The sequence below is a fragment of the Platalea leucorodia genome (genome assembly GCF_965183815.1).
Source record: "Platalea leucorodia genome assembly, chromosome: 6".
NCBI classification, from domain to species: domain Eukaryota; kingdom Metazoa; phylum Chordata; class Aves; order Pelecaniformes; family Threskiornithidae; genus Platalea; species Platalea leucorodia.
The window spans coordinates 55,752,708-55,768,393 of NC_138828.1; the positions used below are offsets into that span (position 1 = coordinate 55,752,708).

The 15,686-nt window shown below is 36.5% G+C and overlaps 1 protein-coding gene across 9 annotated transcripts in view; it reads right to left on the minus strand.

The window, feature by feature from the left end:
* Positions 1-934: 934 nt before the first annotated feature.
* The window catches only part of EXOC1 (exocyst complex component 1), a 33,726-nt gene continuing 18,974 nt past the window's right edge, over positions 935-15,686 (minus strand). For 7 of the 9 annotated variants that reach the window (XM_082315181.1, XM_082315178.1, XM_082315180.1 and 4 more), the window contains 9 exons: positions 12,422-12,466; positions 11,099-11,262; positions 9,216-9,326; positions 8,661-8,737; positions 7,879-8,107; positions 6,534-6,717; positions 4,187-4,386; positions 2,469-2,663; positions 935-1,643 (listed from right to left, as the gene is read on the minus strand). In XM_082315181.1, coding sequence (XP_082171307.1) covers positions 1,491-1,643; positions 2,469-2,663; positions 4,187-4,386; positions 6,534-6,717; positions 7,879-8,107; positions 8,661-8,737; positions 9,216-9,326; positions 11,099-11,262; positions 12,422-12,466 — 1,358 coding nt within the window. In that variant the 3' untranslated portion in view covers positions 935-1,490. The remainder of the gene's footprint in view (positions 1,644-2,468; positions 2,664-4,186; positions 4,387-6,533; positions 6,718-7,878; positions 8,108-8,660; positions 8,738-9,215; positions 9,327-11,098; positions 11,263-12,421; positions 12,467-15,686) is intronic. The other 2 variants (XM_082315185.1, XM_082315183.1) reach the window with 1 other exon arrangement.

A 15,686-nucleotide genomic window follows, 5' to 3' on the forward strand; every position in this document is an offset into this window, starting at 1 on the left:
CGGGCTGGGCTCGGAGCGGAGGGGCACGGCTGAGCCCCGACACTGCCTTAGGAGCTCTGACGCAAGGCTGACGGAGGAGCTGGCACCCGGGGTGAGCTACTGGCTGTACGCAAAGGCACGGCCCGCGATGACAGCTTAGCTCTGGTTGCAGCCAAAGCGGGGAGACAGATGTTACCGGCGCCTGTGATCCTTTTCCAGCGGGTCTTACTTGCATTTACTGCCTGTAGTATTGTTGCCTGTTGCATAGTTGCTGTGGCCAGGCTCCAGGGATTGAAGCGGCCGATGTAAAAGTGACAGGCAGTCCTCTTTTATAAGCTGTCTACAGTAGTTTAAAGGGAACTTCTGCTAAGCGTAACCCTTACCTCCCCTTGGTGTTGCTTTGGCTACCTTTTGTCACATGCAAAGACGCTGTAAGCGGGTTATATACAACTTGGATCAAGTATTGTATTAGTAAACAGACAACTAGGATTTAATGAGCTACAAGACTTAAAAGTGTTAGTACGCTCACCCAAATCCAGGTGCCTCACTGTTGCCAAGCTGCCCATCTAGCAGGTTAGGTTTTCCTTCCGAGTTTTACAACGTTCCTCTATTACTGGGTTTTGTCTTCTATTCTTTCATCTGCATCTCAAACCCCAAAATCTTACCTCTGCCTGCATGTTTCCCTTTACTGTGCCTGTTTCTATTCTACATACATCCCAGCTCTATCCAACAACCTAGCAACTTCCTCAAGCTGTACAGAAAAACCAGGTCCTGAATCACAGGCAGCTGCAGCTCCAGGAGGAGGAAGAGATTACACAAGGTGGGAGTATACTGATGCTATGTCATACTTATTAAAGGGAAGGGGGGGGGGGGGGGGAAGCATGTTGAGAAATAGAGTGATTCTACTTAAATGCCCAGAGACAAAACAATAGAGATCACTGTATTTTCACCTTTTTGAAATAACACTCCATAGAAATAAAGAATATGATGAACACAGTTTAATTAAGAATTATAACCATAGTCACGTTACTTCTCAGAACACAAATTCAGTCTTCCCACTGCATAAAGTTCCACATCCATACTTTCCAGAACAAGGAAGGGAAAGGATTTGGTAGTCTTTAATGCTTACATAATTTCCAAGATGCAAAATATTATGAAAACAGTATTATCCTTTTTGCATACTACAAAGGTAGTGCTTACTGCTTTTAGCAAGAGAAGGGATTATAAATAAAATTATCTGAACATCAGGGGAAGGGTAAAACTATATCCAAAGTGTTTCACAGAATTAATGCTTTCAAACAGTACTTCAACCCAGTAGAAGAGCAACCAGTCCCCGAAGGTTTCATTTTGCCCTGAAAGACGTTTGAAGCAGGAGTGTAACTTGACATATATGGCAGTTAACTACACATACACATGGAAATCCACCTTTTAAGAACAAATAGCATTTATAGTGTTTGATTCCCTTATACACAGGCACAAACTTTGCTAGCTCCTCTTTCCCTTTCTAGAACTTAATGAGACTGTGCAATACTGGAGCAGTAGTCTAAAATATCCTGTATAGTGAATTCCATAGTAATTCCTGATCCAGGATAGCAGCGAGCTATCAGCCCTTCAAAGTGCTTGTATTGTCGTATAAACTCATCTTGCATGGAATGCCACACAACCTGCCAAAGAAAGCAAACTTTAAGAAACGTCAACTGGCACAATACACTATAGGTGAACTACAAAACATTGGCTCATTAAGTGATTCTCAGTTCAGGTGTCATTTTAAAACTAAAGCTTGCTAACAACAAAGTTCAGTAAACTGAGCTGCTGCAGTAAAAAAAAAAAAAAAAAAAAAAAAAAAGATTGAAGTTTTTTACCCATTAAGTTTAAGATCTTTAATATTTACAAGATTCCTACCAAATCTGCAAAGTGGAAAATAGTACAGAAGAGAAAGTTGCCCTGAAAGAGGTATTGCTTTTGCCTTTAAAGAAAACATCCCAAACCTGAACAGCGCTACTAATTCACACTTCAGACTTTAAAAAGCTGTTAATACATGCTTAACTCTTAAATCTACTTATCATTTACTCCAGTGAGAAAGTTTACAGAGTGTAAAAAAAAAAAACCTTAAACAATATAACTATTAGGAAAGATGTAATTGAAAGTATATTCTGCTACAGTATACCAGCTAAATTTCTTATCAGGGGAACAGTTCATTTAAATCTAGTTCTCTCTACTTCCAGTATATTTTGCAGAACAGAGATCACCCATTAATGGACACCTAGGGAATCACAAAGGAAGTTTCTTTCTGAACTCTGTCTCTACTATGACGGTTCAAATCAATGTTACAACAAATAGAATCAGAGTGGGATTATAAAAAAAAAAAAACTCTGCTCAAAATTAATGGTTTTTCAGAGTTATGCTGAAGCTAGCCACTTCTCACAGAATACATATGCAAAAGTCTTTGTGTAAACATTACAAGGTTTTTAAGCCATGATTTAGTTTACCTGAAGTAAGTTTTCTTCTTCACAGAGATGTTTATCTACCTTCTTGTAGAGATTATCCAATCCCTTCTTCACTTCCTTACCAGGATATTCCTTTATAACTTTACGAAGCTCTTGTTTATTAAAAGCCAGTTGATAGCTTACTTCCTCTTCTCGTATACCTTGGGCCACACGAGCTTCAACACCTTCAAAAAAATGCTAACAAACAAGAACAGCATTAATGATTATCACAAAGCTAGACTAATTAACTTAATTTGACAAGCATATGTGTAGTTAAGTCTTGATTCTGCTTGACAACTGTTGTGTGTTCCCCCCATTTTTGTTTTTTAATTGGGCACGAAGTACTGCTCAGCCATAAACATTAAAGCTCAGCCCAACAATACAGCACTCCATACGTACTAGCGTAAAACTGAAAATCAATCATAGAAACAATCAAGCTTTTCTTTGCAACCTTATAACTAATACTGAATCAACCTCAAAATCCTCAGTTAATGAGGCCCTAGCCTGGGAAAATAGTGGATCTTTTGGATACACTGAATAAGCATCTGAATAGGAATTTCTCTACTTAAACCATAATTACACAACAGCAATATTTGTTCATAATTGCTCTCTCTTTTCACTGCCCTGCACCAGCTGGCTCAACATAATAAAAATGGAGGGAAGTATGCCTATGAACATGCACATAGAACCACACGGAATTAACTTACTTTATAGCAGCCCATAGGGTGCTGTGTTTTGGATCTGTGGCTAAACAAGGCTGATAACACACCAATGTTTTGGTTATTGCTGAACAGGTCAAACCTGGCCAAAGGGTACTCCATAGCATGTAGCATCATGCTTAGCTACAAAAATTAGCGTTAGAGGAGGGGGCGAGGGTGGTGTTTGTCTTCAAGGTGGCTGTTGCTCAGACACTGGCTGGGCATCAGTCTGCTTGTGGGAGGTAGTGAGTGACTGCCTTTCTGCTTTTGCATCACCTTTTTCTCTCTCTCTCTCTCTCTCTCCCTGCCCCATTCACTGATTAAACTGTCTTTATCTCCACCCCCCAAGTTTTCCCACTTTTGCTTTTCCTATTCTCTCCCCTGTCCTGCTTGGGGAGGGAAGAATGATCAAGCAGTTAGTTATGTGGCAGCTTTGGTGCTGGCCAGAGTCAACCCACAGTAAGTGGGAAGCAGCAATAAAGCATTTTACTTTTCAAAAAAGAGACTACATCTTAGACTTTTCAGAAAATGAATGGCTGAAATCCTGCTTATAGAAAGAGCAATGAACAGTGGGAAACATTCAGTGGGCAGAACTGAGTATGAACCTAAGTCAGCTTTGAGTTTAACACTTGGTTCAATTTTGGACATACAGAACTTTCCTAAAACTTTTCTTATTGTTGAACAGTTCAGAAACTACAGTAATTTTCTCTGCAGTTGAGGTGGGGAAATTTATCCCAAAGCTCCTGATTACTTTTCCCCTCGCTTTTTGCTTCCTCAAAAGCATTTGCTTAAGATACAACTGATGTTTAGTCAGTGCTATTCATTGCCATGAAAAAGTTGGGTTTTTTTTCATCAAAGACTGTTACCCTCCTGAGTAGAGTATTCTTGCCAGGCATGCTTGAGTTTAAAATAATGAAATAGAGATAATGATAGATGCAGTGATAAAGAGATCAGAGAAACACTAAACACTTGAGAAATACATTTAAGTGGTACAGAGTAGTCTATAAACTCATATATACTTACATTTAATTTCTCAAGAGGCTGTCCGAGTGAGTAGATTACATAAGACTGAAGATGATCAGTGTATTTTTGTTTGGCTTCTTTTTTCTCAGCCTCAAGACAAGAAATTTTCAAGCGAGAAAGTGTTGCAAAAATATGATGGAAGTTCTCCATCATGACCACATCTCTGGGTGTTTTCTGGCTTTCGTTAGCTACTTTCTCAACTGAAAGAAAAAGGAAGCAAAATACTTAAAATACCAAACGGACAACCAAATTCAGAAAAACATAACCAATAACCGTAATACTGTAAGAAAAGGCATTTTGTAACATAAGAAGTAACAGATATGTACAGGCTCTAAGACTGTGAAATCTGTATGCCAAAAAAGTCACTTCTAAAAGGATCCAAAATAGTGACTACAGACGGGCATTTACATAAGCAAGAAACAACCCACATTCTGTGGAGGCTTACAACCATGCTTTCATTATCCCTAAATTTCACATGACAGAACTACTTAAGAAAAGTCTCATTCCCCCCTTTGCTAGAACAAAAATCTTCAATAAGCTGGTGGGTTTTTTAAAATGTACTTCCCAGTCTCTCAATTTTTGCTTAGCTTATTAGTTGTATGGTCAAAGTTACTGCCAATTCCCAAATTTAATAATAAAAATGGATAATCCCACACATAGGTCTCTTACTTTCATCCCCGCCCCTCCTCCCCCGAAAAAAAAACAGGGCAGGCAAAAGAAATTCTACATATCACTCCCTTATGGCGCCTAAAAGCAGGCTGAAAGAGGATGGTTTCAACAAAGAGCACAATTAAGTCTCTATGCCCGTTCATCCGTTAGTGATTTTGCTGAGACTACCAGGATGCTGACCATGAAAGTGATCCTGGGCACCAGCGTATCAATAAAGATCACACATTCATTTCAGTCAGAACACTGAATTGCCAACTAGGAAAAGTCTGCTACTGCCAATTTTGTTCTTCCCATATAGTCTTCTAACACCCCCGGCTCCAATTCTACCTGAAGTACTACATCTTTCTGACCTGCTTCAAACCTTGTAAATTAAATATCCTGCTGCATTAAACATACTGCTTGCACTGATTTTGTACATAATTTTGACTTTGTTTCATCTTCATTCTTTACTTCTATCCCTTATCCTCCCCCATCATAATTCTTTGTTCTTAAAGTTTGCTCTGTACTTGTCTGAAACAGATTTTGTTTCTTCTTTGGTGTTTGACTGGCATCATTTTGAACCCCTTTTAAAACATGCTTTTCTACATTCTTCCTACACTAGTTATTTTATCATTATACAGTTTTGCCTGTCCATTGGTGTTCACTTAGTTTTATCACTTGAACAGTAAATTCTTAAGGACAGAAAAGTTGGGTGCAATCAAATAAAAACATTTTCAAAATTTACTGTCCTATCAGCTGGGATGCTCCTGCTGACTACATATGGACTCTAGTGTACTGTACTATGAAGTAATGTCTCTTCACAATTTCCTAGTATGGTCAGAACCACTATGCTGTAATTTCCTCAAACTAGCTTTATTGCCTCTACTGTCTCCTCTTGCTCAATCCTCCCCTAAAAAAGAGGTAAGTCTCAGTGGCTGGGAATTACTATACATGGAGCTGTTTGAAAATTTGCAGGTAAATCAGCACAGAGAGGTCTGTCCATCCATGCCCTCCCCATTTTAAAAAGGGAAGAACAATTTTTCTAGAGTTCATTGGCTTGCATATCCCCCCTGCCTTTTTTTTTTTTTTTTTTTTTTTTTTTTTACGTTAAATAAAACCAGTAGAACAAGGGTGTTGCTGCTATTTTTCCAGACTATAGCTGAGAAGATAGGGAGGACTGGAGAGACATTTTACTGTCAGGCTACGACACAAAGGACCTAATATGCCAAGAAAGGGTCAAATTCACAGCCTGAACTCAAGTGATTTTAGACAGGGCTGTGAAGATATACAGTATTATGGCCAAATGTCAGGGATCCCATCCAGATTCATCTCCTTGTTCAAGCTACACGGGGAGAAAAGACAGGAAACCAATTCAGATTGAGCGTGTCGTGTTGCTGCCATCTCCTCTCTCCCTCCAGAGTCTTAACCACTGTCCTCTGTCGTAACTGAAAGTTACTTTACAGGTATGTACAAAGGAAAATATCTACAGTTTGCTCTTAAAAAGTATATTACAATCAAAAGGTTTACACTTGCTCCCCTAATGATAACAGAGATAACCAAAATTCCAGCACAATACCAGTCATGTGGGTTGCAACAGAGAGTCTTAAAAAAAAAAAATCATCTGTTAATTGGAACAAAATTATATATAAATAGGAGGAAACAATAATTTTAGTAACTATGACAACCTCAGAAGACCTACCACTGACAAAAACAGCTCTAATAAGTTTTATGTAGGCTTTATCTAGATCTCCTCGTCGTTCTGCATTTTTGAAAATTGATTCAGCGAGGGCTGCAAACTCTTCAAATTCAGCAACAAATGGAAGGATCCCAACTTTACTCTTCTTTGAGATTTTTACTTCATCCATCTGCTTCATTTGGTTACTCTTAAATTTAAAACAAGAACAGATGTTAGCCTCTAATATATGACTCCAGACCATGTAACAACCAGTAAAAGAAAAATGCAGACATACTGAAAAACTGACATTTATTCAAACATGGAAATAATTTTATCATTCAATTTGTATATCTACTTAGTCTTCCTCCCTTTTTACGCCCAAAATTTGTTAAGAAATAAGATAATTGGAAAGAAAAAAGGAAGATGGGCAAGTAAAGTCTTCCAGCTTTTATTCTCCTTTGTTTGTTTACTTAGTATTAAGAAAAACAAACAAACAAGGGGAAAAAAAACCCCAAACTTATCCACCAGAAGCAATTAACAATTTTCATTCTATAACCTAACAAGGAACTTCGCTTTTCTGATTCAGCCAAGCTAACAATTCCTTTTGCTACAGGAAGTTTCTTTATCTTCTACTGAAATTGTATTTCTGAGTATAATCCAAAAAAATCAGCTTCAAAATATTTTAAGCATTAAACTGATCAAGAACAGTCAGTCATCTTATGTTGGCCTAGAGTCAAATTACACTTATGTCAATAAAAAAGAAGTTATACCAGCAACTATATTTTCACTAAACTTGCCATTATGTCATATAACGGTCATATTGTATTAGCGAAAGGAAGTTTCTGACAGTAGAAGCTGCCTCTCCTACTGCCAGAAGATTTGCTATTTTACCTAAACTAAGTTTTTGTTATATATAGGATAGAAATAACTGAACACATGGAAGATATGTCTATTTGGTATATTATGCTTAAAGGGGAAAAGCAGACTGGTAAGTCCATGAGGTTTTGTTTTGGTAAGTAAAAAAGGCAGAGAGCTATAGTTTACTTGGCTGGCTTCAGTAATCTCAGTAAGAGTACAAGTTTAAACAAACAACTAAAAATGTCAGCCAGCTCACAGCAGTGCAAGAGTAGTCGTACTTCTTACAAATAGCTAATTATTGAAGAAAACTGGAATGGAGAGGGAAAAGAAACACAACCACCAATTAGTTTATCCTTTTTGAAGGTTTGGCCAGTAGAAGAGCAATAAAGTTACTAATTTTCACTTCAAATTAAAAGGAAAAATTTAACTATAAAGAAATGCAAAATCAAACTGGGTAGGAGTGGGCTTCCTATATTATAGTTAGCTTAGTCAGAATAAGTAAAGAACTTACAATGCATTTATCAAAGTTCCTTTTGACAGTCACCAAAACATTTCCAAGTGTTGTGCTGAGAAAGGAAGCTGGGTCCACATTTTGTGCTGTCCATACATGATGACTCATCTTCACTAACATATAAAGGGAATTAAAGCTATCAATCTTGTCCCCCAGCGCTATAAGATTATTCAGCTCAGGTTCAATACAACGAAATATTTTTGTCATCATTTGTCGGATCATGTCCTTCCTATTAAAAATGCATAAGAAAAATATTACTCTGACAGTTTACTAGGCTGTTTTACATGTTCTTTGATAACATTTTAGGATAAATTTATTGCATATATTAGTCTCATTTGCATTCATCAAGTCTCATGATTGTCAGAATGCTGCTAAGGGAAGAAATGCCAATGCCACACAGTAAAAATCAGGTCATAATAGTCACAGGTATAAAATATTCCAAAAAGTATTTTCTGTGTGGAAGCTGCCACGCACTCAAATTCAGAACTTTGCTAAGCATATTTTCCAAAGCGTATTTTACATATTACAGCGCCTAGTTTCACTTTGCAAACTATTAGAGAATTAAGCATCTTTTTTTTATACAACTATAGACAGAAACATCTATCCTATACACAAACATTTTTATATTTACTGACACATTCAATGTCTAGGTACAAATTAACATTTCACTATTCATTTCCACTAAAAGGGAACAATTTCTGATTATAGAGAAAAAAGTTTTATATGCCAAATAAATTCACATGTAGGCTTAAGAATCAATAATATACAACAGCAGCACATACTCAGATGATATGGTTTGTGGAACACCAGAAGTATATGAACGAGATAAAGTTCCTCCATCCATTTCCTCCGCTTCATTCTATAAGAACAAGGAATGAATATACAGGAAGCTGAAAGCTTGTCTCCAATTCTATATTTAAGTGATAAGTATATCTGACAAAACCAATGTAATTATCAGCTTTTCGCCCCGCCCCCCCAGCAGCAAATGTAGCAAATACAGTGGCTCGCAAGGTGCTGGTAGTTTCCTGGTCGCATTCCCCAGAATACACCACTATCCACGACTGCTCCCCACTGCCTTCCTACATAGCATGATGAAGTGTTTAGTGTGATCTTATGAGGAAATGAAGCCATGGCAAAAGAAACTTGTCAGTCCTTCTTTAATAGATTTTGTATTGGTCAGCCAAAAATAAAGATTCTGCCAGCTAATGGAGAAAAACAAATTACTGATTACCTGGATCACATAATTGCCAGATAAATTCAGAAGTTATCTTTTAAACAGGTCTCTTATGATGCCTGTTCAGTATTTTTTACTTCAGTGACAGAATTAAGAGTCATACCGTTGTTGTTCCTGAGATGCTCTGATGTTGCTGTAGTTTGAAAAATTTACTAATGAAGTCCTGTTCTGCCAGACACAGAGGCTCTAGTTCACTTAATACTTGCTCGAAAATCTAAAGAAAGCCAAATAGTTTATCAACACACCAAATAATATGAACAGTTAGCAATACTAATTTCAATTGTTTGTTGCATAGGATTTTATACTTTCTATCTTCAGTAAGCTTTAGAAGGCTTATTTGTACTTAATAGAAATGGAAACAGCTTGTACTTGTATCTTTAAAAGTGATATCTGCATCTTCAAAGTAGTCCCTTCTCATCCATTTAACACTGGGAAAAAAAAGAACAATCTGTATTTTTCCACAACTAGAAGGTTTCTAGTCACAGCCTGAGGAAGGACTTTTGTGCTATAATGAAAACATTTGCATTTTAATAGTAAGTCATGGGTTCTGCCATCCTCTTTTCTGCCTGGGTTGCTGAGAGGAAGAAGACAAAATTAAAAGCCCCCTGGAAGAAAAACAGGTAAATCGTGTATGTAGAAGATTAACTGCTCTATAGAAAAAGATTCTACATAGCTGCTACAGAAACCAACAGCAGGTTTTGTACTGAAATAAAAGTATTCATCATGATTTTTAGATTTAATCTAAGATGAAACATTATTTTGGCAATAATTCATTAAAATAATTTCATTTTATTAATACGAACTACTGAAATTGTAAGTCAGGTGTTAGACATACTTCTAATCTGTCATCTTTACACAACACAGTTTTCTCTGCAAGTATTTAAGGATTAAGACATACAATAATTTACATAAGTGAAACCAATCTAGCCATATAGTAAATCCACAGTACTGAAAATTCCCCTAGGAAAAAAATTTGAAAAAACCCACTAGCTCTATAGCTTACAGCTCTGTATACATTAGTCACGCTCACATGTCCCCAATGGGTGTGAGATAAAAGTCAGAAGAAGTTGAAAAAAATTAGCACAATACCTGTATATCGTAATAAAATTGTTTTAAAAAGCTATCATTTTAATTCTAGACAAGTTGTTGCTGCAGGTGCGTAATACCTGTTCCAGGTATATATTTCCTCCCAGAAAAAGACTAAGCAAGGATTTGAAGAAGTCAGAAAAAAAATACTCATCTCCATCAAATAATTCAATAGAGAACATGAAAATTATTTTTATTTCTCATTCTGATAACAGATCCTTTTCCCTCCACAGTACTGAGGAGTTAATTCCACAAGAAGTGAGGAGTACTGTCACTTTTAAAGGTTCAGAAAAAAAAAAAACACCACCAACAACAAACCCCAAAACCCCAAAACAGATGCAGAGGACAGCAGGTATTTAAACAGATGCTGAGGACACTCCAAAAATAACTTAGTGCCATTGGTTAAAGCTGAAAACTGATGATAACTTTGATGTGAAACCAGCATAAATAAAATTTTAGGGCCATGCTCAAGCCCTGGCTAAAAATATTATGCTTTCTTATCTTTCACTTTTGCTTACGTACTGGCAAAATGCGACAGAACACATGAACATTTGTATTGAGGAAAAAAAAAAAAATCAGTTGAAGAATCCATCAGTTCATTCCTATTTGCTTAAAAATGTATATTGGGCTTAAACTTAGACTATTTTTTATGCTTGATATTCTTTACGGATCACACTAAGCATATAAAGGAACTAAATGGAATCTTATCATCAAGCAATAATACTCTGATCTACCTATTTCTTAGAAACTGCCTTTATTAGATGTGGGGTGCATACTAAATTTCAAATTGGCATGTTTTAAGATTTAAACAGTACAGATCTTTAAACTATATAAGAAGGATATGCCAGACACTTCTAATACAAAACTAAGCAGGAATCCTATGCAACATTTTGGCTTTACCTTATCAAATTTTGTTCTATCAGCCACATCAAGGTCAGAGGCAGACATGTTTCCCATATCCAACAGTGAGGATGACTGAGACCTACGGTTTCCCGAACTCTGAACAGAGAGTTTATTTAGGCTAGAAGTGGACCCAGTCAATTTTCCAGAACTTCCATGAAGACCTATGAAATAAAGACACTATGAAGGAGGGAAGCAAAGCCAGAATAAAATACTCAAGAAGAATAGGTTCATTACAGAATGTAGGAGATCAAGAATTGCTAGTAGTCCTACATTAAAATCACACAACTCAATTTTTGTCTAAGCTGCAAATGCTTTTGCTATAAACACATTCTTTTCTCATTACAAGGTAACTGAAATACTTCAAGTTTCAAAGTACAATGTAGCTATATAAGCCCTCATTGTAAAGTATGGAAAAAGGCATAAAAGGAACAAAACTGTGAAATATAGGAACATCGGGATAGATATTCTCCTTGAAAGCTTGGAAGCAAAGACCAGTTATGATCTTTGTGAATGTACTTTGGGCAAAGGCTGCCACAAAGAGAGGAATTAATCCACAAGAGAGAAAAAAATTAAAAAGCTTTATACACACACAGGCACTTTTTCATCTTGAACTTGATCTTTCTGCTGTTAACATCCTTTTGTCTACATAGTTTGCTCCAGCTATTTTGCTGGATCTACAATCCCATAGTAACTCTACTGCTAATGCTCCCCTCTCCTTTTGATCATAATTAACATTCAGACATTTCTTCCTGATATTGTGGGGCCTTCTCCTATGTGACGAGCATATCTTTTTATTTTCTTTTTTTCCCAAATTTTCAGAAATGTTGGAACAGGATGGAGAAAGCTAGTAACAAAAAAGACCAAGAAATCGTCAATATTTGACCCCCATGTAAACTTCTCGCATCTCAACCACAAAGAAATGTAAAAGTAATCCTGCAAGTTTCATTTAACCGCTATGTTGGTATCTACTCTAGGGACACAACCAAGACAAAGTCTATAGATCTAATAAAAGTTGTTACTTCAACCTACTGGAAGAGTTGAAAAACTACGACAAGCTCTCAGGCACAAACAAATTTTTTAGATCAACTGGCAGCAAAACCAAAAGGTGTTGCCTTTACCTACAAACCTTCTCAAGTTCTATGTTCAGCCATTTTAGCTGAGCTTCATTTTTGCCTTGCAAAAACAATGATTCTGGTAATGCTCATTTCATTCTGAACAGAGTGCTTCAGTGTTAGGTAGATTTTCCATGATGCAGCACTACATCTTTACATTGACACACATGCATTGACAATACCAACTAATGCAACTAGTTATACTCACTCTCAGTTTCCTGTTTGACAGCACTTTCTTTTCGAGGCAGTGTAGCTGGGATGGATTAGGTTGCAAGCATCAAAGACAAAGACAAGTTAAAATGCAGTTTGCACAAACCATGCACAAGATGCAAGTTAAGCTCTAACTGGAAAGAAACATGCGGAGAACTATAAGCAGCAAGTAACTACGTTGCAAACACATTTAGTTGGAGAGGTACTATTCTAGAAATTCAGTATCTAAGCTACATGGAAAACAGAGTAAGTTTCTAGGTATTAAACTTTACTTTTTCTTATACAGTGTGTTCAAAGAACATTTTTGGTAACATGTATTTAAGTTCTCCCAAATTGAGAAGTCCATTCAATTAGGGTTATATTTGCCAGAGTTAATATTGCAAAAGACTCAGTTTCCGAGATCAATCATCATATCAATAATAGACATGAAGAAATTGAAATGTATTTATGTAATTTTGTACTGAGTCAGAGATATTGTCCACCTCTTCAATTTAAAAAACACACACCAATACTGCAAAATCATTCATATCGACAGCAAGACTGGCTAACCTTTTCTGTTGTTCGCAAATCAGGATGCTTACATAGAGAATACATCTTTTGTATTCATGCTGCACCGAAAATTGATGACTGCAAATTCGGAGAGGATGAAAACAATAAATATATAGTAAAAAAATTTACAAGGTGTTTTTTTATTTTTCCTGGGTTTTGCAGAATAAAACAGTTTCCTCAAGTGGACTTCAATATGGAATTTAGAGTAAATGGGCATTTGTAGTAAATAGAGAATCCCTAACCAGTAAAAGGCATTTGCATACATACACTAAAAGCAGTATGTGGTATTAAGAAGATTTTGATGAGGATGGATGCTACAAGCCCCCCAAAATGGAGCAGGCAAGCAGAACCTACTGTAATAGAATGAGTAAATACTTCTAAATGCCACAAACATGTCTTAAATACCAGATGTTCTCAAGTAGGCAACACTACTGACAATTATAATGTCAAACTTGAATTTAATTCCAGCCTAGTTTTCAGATCTTGAGGATTTTGGCATTTTTTGAATAAAAAGGTTTAGGCCTGATATATTTGGCATATGCATCTGTCATGCATTGGTCCCACTTTGTCATCGTCCTCAATTTCCAAACACACGGGACTATATTACAGAATGCAAGGCACCACAGGCAAAGGATCACGCCCTGGACAATCTGGGACCCAGAGTGGCTTTTGAGAACCCACATCATATAAACATATGACAGTAGTAGCACTCTTTCCCACATTAATTTTATGGTATTTAAGTATCAAAGTCTTCGTTTAATCAGAAAACAAAAATAAAAAAATAAGACTACTTAAGACATGTGTGAATGCTCACGACCCAGATTTTTTTTTTTTTTTTGCCATAAAAATGCAGACAAAGAACCTTGCAGTAGCACAGAATGCCAGAATTTTCCCAGCATCCCCTCTGCGTTGAGGCATTCAAATAGCAGTGCTATTCCCAAAGCACAAAAAGGCAAGACCACACACCAACACAGCTTGGAAACAGGTCATCTTTAGTGTCCGAGTACAACTGGAGCATTATGCACCTACACTATTTCTTAATAAGTTTACTATTAAGAAGTGGTGTATTTTAAATTAATGTGCAACTAGTAATAGTACAACCACTACCTTCAACATAGAAGCCTTTGAAATTACACACCATTATAAGCTGTTACAAAATAAATACATAACCTGATATTTAAATGGTGAAATGAAATCATATTTATATAAGGAATAGCTTTTTAAACATACGTAATTTCCTTTCCTTCTTTATAAGATTAGTACCGAGGACTGAAGCTTTTTTGATCCAATTCATTGTCAAATTCGCTTGTGGCCTCAAATATGTGGCCATTGATAACCGTTACTTAATGGCTTAATTACCATTCATAACATTAATAATTCTAGGAAGGTCCCCACTGGATACAGCTTCTGGTTTTGGCTTTGTGACTGGTTCCTACCAGTTTTCAGAGGACTGAGCACTTGGGTCAAGTTTTACATGTCAGTCAGTCACCAGCACGACTGAAACATAAACATACCCTTTGTACGACTGTGAAAAAGTAACATTACAAAAGAAATCAAACCAAGAGAACTGGTAAAAAAAAAAAAAAAAAACAAACACAAAACTTTGCTACTTTCCTCCTTGACTATTCTGTGCCACGTTCAAACACGCTTGCAGTTTGCACAAATACACAACAGAAGCCTCCTCAAGGTGCAGCTCTTATGCTGGTGAATTGAAGGTCCTCTTTCTCTAACATGCCTGATCGCTGCATAACGTTTACAGAAGTTAGGAAATTGCTACGAAAATTGTCTTCTCACAAATGCAAATCACACAAGAAGCACCAGGATAAAGTGTTTAGAATGTTTTAGAAAACAATTTATACTAGGATAAAGTGTTTTGTTCTTGCAATAGGTTTTCAAGATTTATAAACTTAACTGTTCTGATGACACATTATGGTACCACTTGCTCTCCATGTCCAACAGCTTGCCGAGACTTATCTTTCCAGCTTCCCCCTCCCTCAATCAAGCCTCACCACTCTCCTGCTTTCCACCTTTCATTACTTTTTTCTGTTCTCTACCATCAAACTTCATAGCATAAGTTCAGGACCCAAAATAGGCTTGACAGCACTTACTAGTTAAAGCTGCACATCATTTCTGAATTTAGAATTTGGAAACTGGTGAGCTGTGGCAAATATAAATATTTTAAACAAGTTCTGAAACAGTGCACTTTAAAATATAGAATAACCAATATATAAATACACCTATATCACTGTTGCCTTCTAAGTATTCAGGTTATTTTTTTTTTTTTTAAAGCTTCACTTCCATACTCACACTAGACTATTTAATCCTAGCAGGAATACATACTCCCTTAAACCAGAAGACCTAAAAGTTAACAAAATATGATTTCTAGTCTCAGACTATATAGATAAATCCCTCTGAAAACACAATGAAATACACAAGTTTCCTTACGCAGAATTAGCATTAAAATTAGCTTCTTCAAAATCCACCCAAAAAGCAGAAGTAATTAAAACCAGAAGTAATAGCAGAAGGAACACACACACTGCTGCCCAAGCTTTCTTTAATTTCAAGAGTTGATTTTCCAAATTTGTTCCAGTAATAAAATAGGATATAAATATAATGGGATAGTTCAAGTAATAAAAAGTGGCTGGCAGTTTGTTAAAAACTGAGTGTAGATTTGAAAATCTAAGAAATACCATATTTTATGCTTCTATCTTGAC